The sequence below is a fragment of the Oratosquilla oratoria genome, chromosome 5, assembly GCF_046742065.1.
Source record: "Oratosquilla oratoria isolate Oo_2021 chromosome 5, ASM4674206v1, whole genome shotgun sequence".
In the NCBI taxonomy this organism is placed as follows: Eukaryota; Metazoa; Arthropoda; class Malacostraca; order Stomatopoda; family Squillidae; genus Oratosquilla; species Oratosquilla oratoria.
In genome coordinates this window covers 74,846,836-74,859,335 of record NC_134781.1, presented here as the reverse complement: position 1 = coordinate 74,859,335, position 12,500 = coordinate 74,846,836, and the positions used below count along the sequence as shown (strand labels likewise).

The 12,500-nt window shown below is 38.5% G+C and overlaps 1 protein-coding gene across 1 annotated transcript in view; it reads left to right on the top strand.

Moving 5' to 3' along the window:
- Positions 1 to 12,138, top strand: part of LOC143025835 (uncharacterized) — a 12,769-nt gene extending 631 nt beyond the window's left edge. The window contains exons 2-7 of the mRNA XM_076185847.1: positions 2,554 to 3,504; positions 4,912 to 5,370; positions 5,519 to 5,625; positions 6,873 to 6,941; positions 7,674 to 7,763; positions 9,110 to 12,138. Coding sequence (XP_076041962.1) covers positions 2,554 to 3,504; positions 4,912 to 5,370; positions 5,519 to 5,625; positions 6,873 to 6,941; positions 7,674 to 7,763; positions 9,110 to 9,417 — 1,984 coding nt within the window. The 3' untranslated portion in view covers positions 9,418 to 12,138. The remainder of the gene's footprint in view (positions 1 to 2,553; positions 3,505 to 4,911; positions 5,371 to 5,518; positions 5,626 to 6,872; positions 6,942 to 7,673; positions 7,764 to 9,109) is intronic.
- The last annotated feature ends 362 nt before the right edge of the window (positions 12,139 to 12,500 follow it).

Here is a 12,500-nt window from a genome sequence, read left to right as displayed (position 1 = left end):
GTGTGTGTGTGTGTGTGTGTGTGTGTGTGTGTGTGTGTGTGTGTGTTTGTGTGTGTGTGTGTGATTCACCATGGTCTTGGATCACGTGTTGGACTCGTGATCTACAGCTATTTCCCTCCCGGAAGAGAGCTCAGAGCTCATATATGACCGATCTATGAGTAATGCTGTGACCTTACACGCACACACACACCCAACTCCCTACCCACAAGAGTGAGAGTTGGAGTAACGAACCGCAGGGTAGCGATACTTAAATTATTTCAGCCCTGGGAGGGATTCGAACCCGGACCGCCGTAGTGGCAGCCAGGAATTCTACCACTGCGCCACGAGTCGTGTGTGTGTGTGTGTGTGTGTGTGTGTGTGTGTGTGTGTGTGTGTGTGTGTGTGTGTGTGTGTGTGTGTGTGTGTGTGTGTGTGTGTGTGTGTGTGTGTGTGTGTGTGTGTGTGTGTGTGTGTGTGTGTGTGTGTGTGTGTGTGTGTGTGTGTGTGTGTGACGTAAGAAAAATGCTTTGGGGAGAATCATGTAGAGAAAGCTCAGGGTGATGCAAAAACACTTCATTGCCTACATGTTTTACACTCTTTCCCCAGAAAGGAGGATAAGTATAAGGGACATATGGGTGAGACCACACGCTCTCGCAAGACCGGTTTGTGAAGGAGAGGGATAAAAATGTCTGTAGGAAAATAAAAGGATAATTGTGAACGAAAGAAGCCATTGCCAATGAGCACCGATATATAACTGTAGAGAAACGCAGTGAGACGTGATTTCTCTTTCAGAGATGAAAACTGAAATGAGAAGATACAGTTCGAGAGGATGTTAGAAAAGAAACGAATTTTAGTAGAACATGCATGTGTATCTCTGCGCTTGTGTCCGTGTTGTAGTTCGTGTGAAGTGTGTGTAATTCTTACGAGAAGCAAGTTGATTTCACTTCCCGCGTGCAGCAGTGAATATTATGTTGGGGTTTATTAACATTGATCACACACGAGTTCTCGTGTATACAGGTAAGGGGAGTGGCACAGAAGACAAATAGCCTCTCCGGTGAGGTCTGGGTGTTACATGTCGCATTAGGTGTTCGTGTTTGGTCTGAAATTTTTTCAAGATGTCCGGAGTGCAGATTATATTTGTATTGGTTGAGTGGATGGATGTTGGCAGCTTGGTGTAGAGATTCAAAGGATTCGAAGTTGCTCCATTCCGAACCCGTGATGAATCGGACTGCTATGTTCTGAATCTGAAACTTTTTGCTTGTTAGAAAGTTACATATATATATGTATATATATATATATATATATATATATATATATATATATATATATATATATATATATATATATATATATATATATATATATATATAGCCCCTTGCGTTCTCGCCACGATTAATCTACCCTATTTCTATTGGGAATAACACAGAAATATTAGTCACTAGTAAGAAACGAATGACGAGAAGGACCTAAAAGGAGGCAGAAATGATCAATCATAGGGAATGATTTATAAACTTGGCACGAAACTCAATAGGTTTGATCATTGCGAGAGAGCGTTGAGGATCAACGGATCATGTCTCAAGACGTCCTGCAGTGTGATTCGCATGAGGACATATATCCAATTTACTAACACGTTTGTACCATTCTATTCTGAGAAGCGACTTCAGAACCTCTGAATCACTTTATCAAGCTGCAAAGACCCGTACACACAAAAAAATGCACATACACTGCACACAAACAATACACCCACAAGCGCGAACTTATGGGCATTCTTTTTTCAGCCACTGGAGTTCATTTCGTTTCCATCTTCGCGTCAGACTGTATCTTCTCATTTCAGTTTACCTGAAAGTAATTGTTACCGTCTTTCTCCACTTCTCTACAAATAAGTCCCCAACCCCTTTCCCCACTTTCGTTGGTATCAAACAAATCAAGCCCCTCCACTCCTTCCTTTGTCTCCCAAGCCACGATGAATAAGCAAATAGATAATTCCTTCAAACGATCTCATTGGCACTAACGCACTAACCCCTTTTATATACAAATCCCTTCATTCTCCTTCCTTTCCTACAAAAACCGGTCCCGCGAAAGTGGGTGGTCTGACCTAGATATTCCTAATCGTAATCCCATTTTCTCTAAAGAAGTCGAAAATTTAGAAAATGAAGTATCTCTGCACCATCTTGGGCATTCTCTACATCACTCTCTCCAAATATATTAAAGTATCAACTAATATTGTTACCCTAATTATTTTCTTTGCTGATATGTTCCTAACTATCCATATATAAGGTACAACCAAGCTCCGGGTACCTTTAGAAACCATACTGTTACCTAATAAGATTGGAGATGATAGTGATGATTTCGACAGTCTGGCGAAGGAGTACGGGAACATATTGGGTAGTCCATTGGGATTATGAAGTCATGGGAAACTGAAATTATGCTATAATCTGTCTTAGTCTTAGCCTACCCCACGCACGGTTGATTTAGGTTAATTATCAGATCATGTAACTTAGTTTTCGTCAGAATATAACTTAGTTTACTGTGTTTTTTTCTTTCTTTTGGCAGATACTTTCGCCTATGATACAGTAGCGGCGTGAACGGTAGAAACGTGTGGACCAGAACTGGGGAGGCCGCCCTCCTGGACCTGGCCCATGAAGGAGGGACCCAGGCAGACCCATCAGCAACCCCCTCTGTGGCACCACTGCCCAACACTAGGAGGTCCTCCAAAAATCGCTCTTTATCACGCCCAGGCACTCCCATCACTCCACGCCCAGGGACTCCTATCGTGACTCCTCGAAGTGCACTCGTTTCGAGAGACACAGAAGCAGACATCTGCCACCTCAGTGTCACTGACGCCGCCGGGTGTGTGGAGTGTGAGGGAACACAAAGTCGAAAGGGCTCCAGCAGGTCTGTTCGTCGACAGGACCGTTTCAGCGACGGCGGTGCCACAGGCGTCAAAGGACAAATCTGGGACATCCGAGGGTCGGCTCGAAGCGTCAGGGACCGAATCCGTGGGTCTGCAGGCAGCGTCAGGAACCTTATTACTACTTCGGCAAGGAGCGTGCGTGATCGAACAACAGGAAGCAGCGCCGTTCTGACGCCTGCTCCTCCCCTTCCTCTCCCATCCCGATCTCGAACCTCCCTCCAGGTTGATCCAGATTCTGTGAGTCAACTATGTCTGCCTCTGGATGCCATAGAAGAGGAAGAACAGGACAACTCAAGAACCTCAACCCCAAAGGCCAAGAAGACCACCCTCACCTCTTTCCGCTCTCCTAGTACCGCCCACGAGAGGAACAACGAGTACTACATTCGAGAGGCCCTCAACTTGGACGTTCCAGGTTCTCGACTCAGCACTCCCATTGTCAAACCCGCTCAGAATCCTGGGGACATTACACCTCGATTGATTCCCGATGACCTTTCGTTTATAGACAGTCCGAGAGGATCTCTGGGCAACGGCGAGAAGTGTCAGTGTCAACCAAGCCTGCCGAGAGCTACATCCCAAATATCTCTCGCCGCTTACAAAAGCCAGCACTCAAGGTAGAGTATAACATATATATATATATATATATATATATATATATATATATATATATATATATATATATATATACATTATCTAAACAGAAATGTAGTAGCACAATTGTAAATGACACAAGAAACCCAGTTAGTAGCCGAAATATAGAATCTTCATTTATTCGAATTTTATTTTCTCCGACTGTGGGTTTCTTGTTATATATATATATATATATATATGTATATATATATACATATATATATATATATATATGTGTGTGTGTGTGTGCATATATATATATATATATATATATATATGTATATATATGTGTATATATATATATATATATATATATATATATATATATATATACATATATATCTATACATATATACATGAGTATACTTAGGCAGGAAGTTCTCCCTCTGGCAGTAAATGTTATATATAATAGCATAACGACAACTCACAATTTTCTTGTTAACTTGTTCAATACTGCGAATAAGGCGACGTATTTCAAGAGGCAATATATGTAGAAAATCAGCAAAGGACATTACAACACCGAGGAAGGGTAGTCAAACTAGTAGAAATTTCGATACTAGTTTGACTACTCTGCCTCAGTGTTGTAATGTCCTTTGCTGATCTTCTACATATATTGCCTCTTGAAATACGTCGCCTTGTTTGCTGTATTGAACAAGTTAAGAAGAAAATTATGAAATGTCATCATGCTTTAATATGCAAGAAAAGGAGGGAGGGTGGTGAATAGGAGTGTAGTATGTAGGGATGAAATGGGGGGGGAGTGGATTTATGCCTTTGACTTTGGCTACCTCTCTTGTAAGGAGGAAAAAGCTATTGGTATATGTATGGATATGTATATATATATATATATATATAGATATATATATATATATATATATATATATATATATATATAGATAGATAGATAGATAGATAGATAGATGTATTCTGCTTAGGTATGTGACGAAATGTGTATAAATTCCTTGCATGTCGTCACTTTTTCACGTCATAGTTTATACATGTGCCTATGAGCTGATCTGTTTCGATCGCGGTCGCCCGGCACAGAACCCCGTTCGAATCCAGCAACTTCGGCGACTTCTGCTTCTCCTGGAAATCCAAGCACATAGGGTAAAGGTCGTAATTAAGCACCTCTCGCCGTGAGCTCTCTATCGTCTATTGTTTGTATAGTATTCTGTTTTGTAACCCTCTATTTTTTTTTTTTTTTTTTACACGTCTTCCATTCAGTTTGTTAAAAATTGAATTTGCTGACTATCCGGCACATTTCTTCCTGTTCCAATATTTTTTTTCTTATACAGTATTTTGCTGTCGGTAACGAATTAGATTTATCTATTCATTTATTTATTTATTTATTTGTTTATCTATTCATTTATTTATCTATCTTATTCTTTTTTCAGGTTCTGCAGCTGTAACTCTGCCTCCGCCACCAGAAATTTTGTCCCAAACATCTACTTCATCGATGTTCATGCAAATGCTCATGCAGTAAACAATGGATTGACTGGCAACGCAGCACTCAGCGAAGATATAAATCCTAATGGGAACATAAGTGAAAATAAATCTGGTAACAACAAAACGATAATAACCTCGGGTATTCCTGTTATATCCAACAATACCCACACAACTACGGGCTCAGGTGGGAATAACTACACCTCTTACGAAATCAAACCTGATAATATCGCTGAGACTGTTGCCAATACTTACAAGGGCAACCCCGCCAGCAACGCCCAAAGTACTTCCTCCATTTTCAACGGTGACCCGTTGTTTCCCAGCTCCAACGCCGCCACCATGCAAGATGCCAAAATTGCTTACGCCTCAAGCTTTGATCCCGCTTTCCCGCCAGACGCCATGTTGGATGGGTGAGTTTCCAATATTGTCTTGAACATAACCGCGTCAAATAACTTATGCACGAATTCATTCACTATACATAAATCATTACCAAAGACATTATGTACAAAAAATCGAATTGTGGTGCAACATGTGAATGCAAGCTTTGGTTGGTTGCAGACGAGGCGATACGTTTTGGGTGGCCGGAGGACTATATCCGCAACATTTTGTCGTCTCCCTCTCTGACGTCACGTCGATCGACTCAGTCTCGCTTATTTCATACAACAGTAAGTAAAAACACCGTCTTAGCCTCTCGATTCATCATTATTATGCAAAAGATCATTATTAACCCTTTCTTGTATTTGCTGCAGTTCTTCTCAGTCCTTCAAGTAGATTAAAAAAATTAGAATGAAAGGAAATGTTTTTGTAACAATGATAGACCCAGAAAATGGGATCATGTGTCACTGGGACGTGTTGACCCGCGTTTTCTCTCTCTCTCTCTCTCTCTCTCTCTCTCTCTCTCTCTCTCTTATTTTCTTTTTCTTTTATCACATTAGCCATTATCTGCAAAAAACGAGGTGATTGGGCGTGGGAGAAAATCATCCTTACTCTTTTCTCACTACTACTTTTAACCAGAACTGGGACATTAAAAGTACCCCTAAGGACCAGAGATGCGCAGCATTATTATTATTATTTTTTTTTTCATAATTAGAACGATAATCCATTTTAACTTCAGTTGTTCCTCTTTAAGTCTCCTTAAGTCACACCCTCTACTATAGTCCACCTCATAGAAGAGGATAGAAGGGGTGGTTATGAGCGACGAAGTACAATTATTTCCACCAATACTGCCACTTCATCCAAGATGCATCCCTTTCGTGGAGCAGGTCGTCTTTTTAGTCAATACATTCTTCTCCAACTCTTTCTGTTGCCCACGCACATGTTTACTTGTTCGACATCCTGACCAAGTTCTCCTAAGACCTCAATCATCTCATCCAACCCTTTGCAGGGCGCCGACAAGGGGAGGGGTGGGGGGGGCGCACTTTTGGTGGAAAGAAGGTTAAGCAAATTCCCCCTAATGTACTTTTAATGCATGATTTATTTATCATGAGTTCTTTGTATGAATGATGTGTGTATAAACGTTGCTTTGTGGGTGAATGTTACATGTGAATCGTGCTAGTGACCATCAGATGTGGAAGGTGGTGGTAGTGGTGGTGTGGGGGGGGGGACACTTAGCCATGTCGGGGTCCTGACGCTTTGCTCTCATCACACACTATTTGTCATCTTAATTCAAGGAGGGGTTGCAGAGTTATCTAAGCTTCAGAACTATAAGATCACAAACTCCATTTAACTCTCAGTAAGTGAACACATAAATTATATTTACGAAAAGGAGAAAAAAATGTTTTATGATAGATATTTGTCACTTGCTTAATCGGTCTTTAAAGGGACTAATTTCACGAGAGGAACAGGAACGAATAAATTGAATATTGCAACACGATGAAGTCGCCTGTGGCTCTAACTCTCGTCCTGGTTTCAGTTCGCTACGTCAAGGTGGAACGCAGCGTTAAGCCAAATCCTTCCGACTTCGAAGGTTTAATGGAGACGGGTAAGGATTACAAAGGAAGACCATGCCGACAGAAGACCTTTTGGTCCATAACTAGGTCGGATGCAAAAAAAAAATTAAATAGATAAATAAATAAGTAGATAAATAGATGATAGATTGTAAAGATAAATTAATAAATTAGATAAATTAATAGATGATAGATTGTAAACAAACAGATAAATTAATCAATTAAATAAATAAATAAATAGATGTAGATTGCAAACAAATAGATAGATTAATAAATTAGATAAATAAATAAATACATGATAGATTGTAAACACAGATAAATTAGTAAAATAAATAAATGATAATTGTAAACAAACAAATAAACTAAAATAAATTATAATAAATAATTCATAAATTAATAATAGAAGATAAACAGATAAATGATAACAAATAAATAAATAGTAATGACTTTATTAATGAAATGAAATAAATGGCAGTCATCACAGCATATTTCTTTGGTGTTTATTTATATGAATCTTAAAACTTCGAACTGTACATTTCAAATATATTAACAGTTCTGTAATTTGAAAATCCTAATTCTTGTACTAAGCTTCCATTCATACACATCGTTAATATTTCGCTCTAAATATCTCCAAATTTGGGGCAAAATACAAAATCGCATCGATGTATTGGCCTTACTAAAGAGGTTATGTATGGTTTCAGTTAAATGATAAATTAAGACAATGCACATCGGAACCTGCCCATGACTGAGTGATTTTCGTTTCACAGAACTCCCACAAGATGAGGGGAAATTGCAGAATTCATTGCTGTCGGACAAAGTTGTCCCGGCGGCTCATCTACGCATTACCATCGTAGCAGGTAAAGACCACACCAGCGTTTTTTTTTTTTTTTTTTTTTTAAGGGGGATTAAATTCTAAGGATAGGATTGGATCATCTTTAATTGGGTTAGATTGTTCGTAATGGTGTTTGATCCCTCCTAATGGGGTTGGATTCCAAAGATTGGATTGGATAATTCTTAATGGGGTTAGATCCTTCGTAATGGTGTTTGATCCCTTCTAATGGGGTTGGATGCCTCTTAAGGGGATTGGATTCCAAAGATTGGATTGGATAATTCTTAATTGGGTTAGGTCCTTTGTAATAGGATTGGATCCCTCTTAATGGGATTAAATTCCTCTTTAAGGGTTCGAAACCTCTAAACAGAATCCAAGTACCTTAAGAGAGATCCAACTCCCTTTAAGAGGGATCCAACCTCATTAGAAAGGATCCAAACCCCTGGAAGACGTCTTTTTTTTTTCTTTTCTTTTTTAATAGAGCAGCTCTAGTCCCCTTAACCAGATGTTAGGATCTTGGACTACCTCATCCTAACTACAGAGGGTGATGAGGCCGGAATTTCGTAAACAGTCAATATTCACTTTAAAATTATATATTTCGTTTTTAAGTTTATTTTGATTGTTCACAATATGAAGTATGTTTTCAATAGATAAGTAAAATTCGATGTGTGTGTGTGTGTGTGTGTGTTCACTTAACTCATCTATTTATGTTTTACTAGATGTTAAGTCAAATTTGTGTCTAAAGTGAAACTGCCATTAAATATGAACAAGCTGCAATGCATTCAAAGTTTCTCTACCAGGTATAGCCTAACTTTTGATTGTTCTCTTTATTGGCAATATGTAATATGTAAAAATACGCAAAATTGAAAATGAAAACACCTTTCAAAAATAAACCAGAAATTTTTAGATTACTTCTGGTACCGGATATTATCCAGTTTTCACAGCTTTACGTCTTGAATATTGTATATATATATATATATATATATATATATATATATATATATATATATATATATATATATATATATATGTGTGTGTGTGTGTGTGTGTGTGTGTGTGTGTGTGTGTGTGTGTGTGTGTGTGTGTGTGTGTGTGTGTGTGTATGTGTGTGTGTATGTGTGTATATATAGTGTATATATATATATATATATATATATATAAATATATATATATATATATATATATATCAAAATATGCGGAATTAGTGCCTACTAATACACGTGCGATATCTCTCCCTTGTAACTGATAAGTGTTTGTCTATTAAACTCGTAGCGCTTCACGTGTCACCGCCACTGCCCACCTCTTGGCGTCTTTCTCCTCAGTAACAAAGCTCCTCCGCCCTGACACTCGCCACGTACGTTCTCCCTCCCGCAGGTCACGGCCACTTCTGCTTCGTCCAGAAGGTCACCGTCTCGGGTTCGAACGGTCCCAGATCCCAGATGGCGAATCCCTCCCTGCCAAGCAACCAGGACGCACCTTCTGCTACCGTCAGCCAGCACCTATCTCCTCCGCAGAGCCCACTGCAGCGTCTCCCAGCCAAGAACAGGTCCCCCTTGCACGTGCAAGCCATGAACATGATCAACACAGAGTCGGGAGAGGAGGATGAGGTGACCATCCTTAAGACAGGACCAACATTTATCGAAGACCTGCAGGAGGATCTGTCGGATGTGGATGAAATCTAACGGTCAAACGTTTCGTGTCGTCTGATCACGGCTCATCCGTTAGCGTATGTTGGGAAGATATATTTTTTATATACAAACACCAGGAAATGGCAGAAAATTTTCAAAGTTAAAATGTGAGAACATAAGAAAAGGTCTGCAAATCAACATTGAAGCCATGTTTAAGAAAAAAGTAAATGAAAGCCAAATTTTAGCATTCATATCTTTGTCAGACTTTACAGATCTCTGCATAATTTTGCTCTGAAATATGGAGAAGCAAGAAGGTTGTAATAGATTTATAGATTTATCTGCGTAAACAGGTAATATAATCAGAGTATGTATGTGTATATGGCAGTATGTATACCCAACACTATATATAAGCATAGGAACAGTTGTGACACGGAGGTGGGGTGGGGAGGGGGGGTAAGCTAACGCGGATCAAGAAAGACACGGGCCTAACAACTACATAGGAATTTGGGAGGTAACATTGTGAGGGTCCCTATGAACAAATCTTAAAATTCGTCAATTTGAGGGACATTCTGAGGCCGTGCGCACTAGGTACCAAAAGATATTCAATGTCCTCAGTGCGTAACTGTCATACGCATTTGTTTACATACTTTGTCAGTATGTCTAATTCTGGTTAGGTCCATTACATTTCCATACATGTTATTGTTGTGGGTATTCTTTTGAAGTAGAGCTTTGAAATATGATGATTGATAAGAAGAAACAGAGAGGTTGACTGGTAGATAAGTTGCTGTTAAATACATCACGATATGGAAATTTGGGCACTTTGACATATACATATATATTTTTACTCGAAAATACTGGGCGGAACTTACCCTCTTCCTTAATAATATTACTGAATGAGAATGAGCTTCTCCCCCTCCCCCGTTCCTGCACCACAGCTATAAAAACGAAGTACAGCCAACTCGAACAAGAAGTAACCAAAAAATTGTTACAGTTGGTAACACTGGATGAGACCGTATGAAGACCCGTTTTCTGAAAAACTTGGAACACGAAGGATCTTCAAATAATTTCACATATACAGAACCAAATATGTTGTATTCTGGTATTATTATTATTATTCCTGACTAATAATATTTAGGTCGACAGAAATTAATTCATGTGTCATTATAAAAAAATACCTGAATATGTCTTAACCAACAGTGATGGAAAGATACAAAATACTATAAGTGCCATTACTACTTAACCAAACGACAGGGATGTACTGTAGTTCGATAATCTGTTTGCCAAATCAATCATTTTCTGGACTCAAAATCATTGTATTAAAGATATATTTTCTAGGTTAGAAATTGGCATGAGTTTTCATCATAGATATAATTCACTTTCACAAATATTTCACCAATTAAAAACTGCAGTTTAAATAAATTTAGTTATACATTATATTTCAATTTCTTCCCATTTTTTATGTATGTTTCTTTTGTTTTGTTGTCTTAGTTTTCGTTATTTAATTTATTTTCTTTGTGTCAATATAATTTTTCACATTTATTAAAAGAAGAACGGGATGTCGATCATTTAACTATTCTTCTGTTACTTCCCCCAACGTCTGTACTGACCCTGAGCGCCTTTCTGATTTTATGTTTGTCGTCATAATTTGATTCCATGGTGCAGAATGGTTCTCATTCATTCATATTACTAGTTTTATGCATAATAAAAGTTTCCTTATGTGCCTAGAGAAACGACAAAGAAAGATAAAGGTATGTCAAGCCTACTAAAAACAAAGTGTATTCTCTGATAGATCACACTCGCTTTGAAATATTGTACAATTTTTCTTTGTCAGCTAATCTGGCCATTTTTGTACCTGTTATAGAGTCATTTTACCTGATAAGAAACAATTTCCCAAAAGTGGTAATAAATATAGTATGATTAATCTATATTCTAATTTTTTTAAGATATAATTGTATAAGCTATTGTATACCTACTTACATTACTGGATATATGTATCTAGTTCAATGAAAAAGGAAAAAGAAATAAAATCCCAGGGAATATATAAAATTAAGAGATGGTCATCTGTAGGAAAAAGAAGACATTTTCTGTAAACGCAGGGGCATGGAGAAGACATGGTGGCCGATATGACGTCATAGCACCTGCCGAGTAAAGTCGATAGGCCGTGATTATCACAGTGGTTCCCAACCAGTGCGGCGCAGCACCAAAGAGTGCCGTGAGATCAACTGAAGGTGCCGCCAAAATTCAGGGCAAAAATAATTTTCGTAATACCGACTCCAGTGTCTGTGTTCCATACATCAATCACAGGTCTCACACTGAGTAGATATGGATGGTTCATTGTGGTGTGTTTATTTGTTCCTGTTGCATTGTGCAAATTACTTGAATATATTGAACAACTGCTCTAATAACTATCACAATTATATTTTTGTATTGTCATCCATTTTTGTTCCTTAAAGCAGCATCAGTGTAGAGATGAGTATTTTCATATTATCCAGGGACAAAATTTTGTTACACTGATGTTGAATCAACAAGATACTGACAAACTAGAATTTAGATTTCCTAATAAGGGTGCCGGGGAGTTCTGAAAGGCTTGGCAAAGGTGCCTCAAGCCAGAAAAGGTTGGGGACCACTGAGTTAAAAGCTGAACACGCTAAGATCATTACTTTCTTTACATTTTAATTAATTACAGCGAATCGTGTGCAGAGGTAATCACATCATCCTTCCCACCGCTTAATTTCTCTCATCTAGCACGTTATTATTAATGAATGTGAAATAAAGATTATGGTAACTGAACATAATTTTTTTTCTTCTGTACACCCGTGATGATTGTTCCATATCATGCATGGGAAAAAGAAGATTAAACCTTGCATTGGTGGACTAGTATATGGATATATATGTGTGTGTGTGTGTGTGTGTGTGTGTGTGTGTGTGTGTGTGTGTGTGTGTGTGTGTGTGTGTGTGTGTGTGTGTGTGTGTGTGTGTGTGTGTGTGTGTGTGTGTGTGTGTGTGTGTGACGTAAGCGGAGTAGGAAACACAGGAGTCTTAGTCTTGAGTTTATTCCTGACTAAGACTCCTGTGTTTCCTACTCCGCTTACGTCAACCTGTCAGAATGTCTCAGCACATATATATATATATATGTT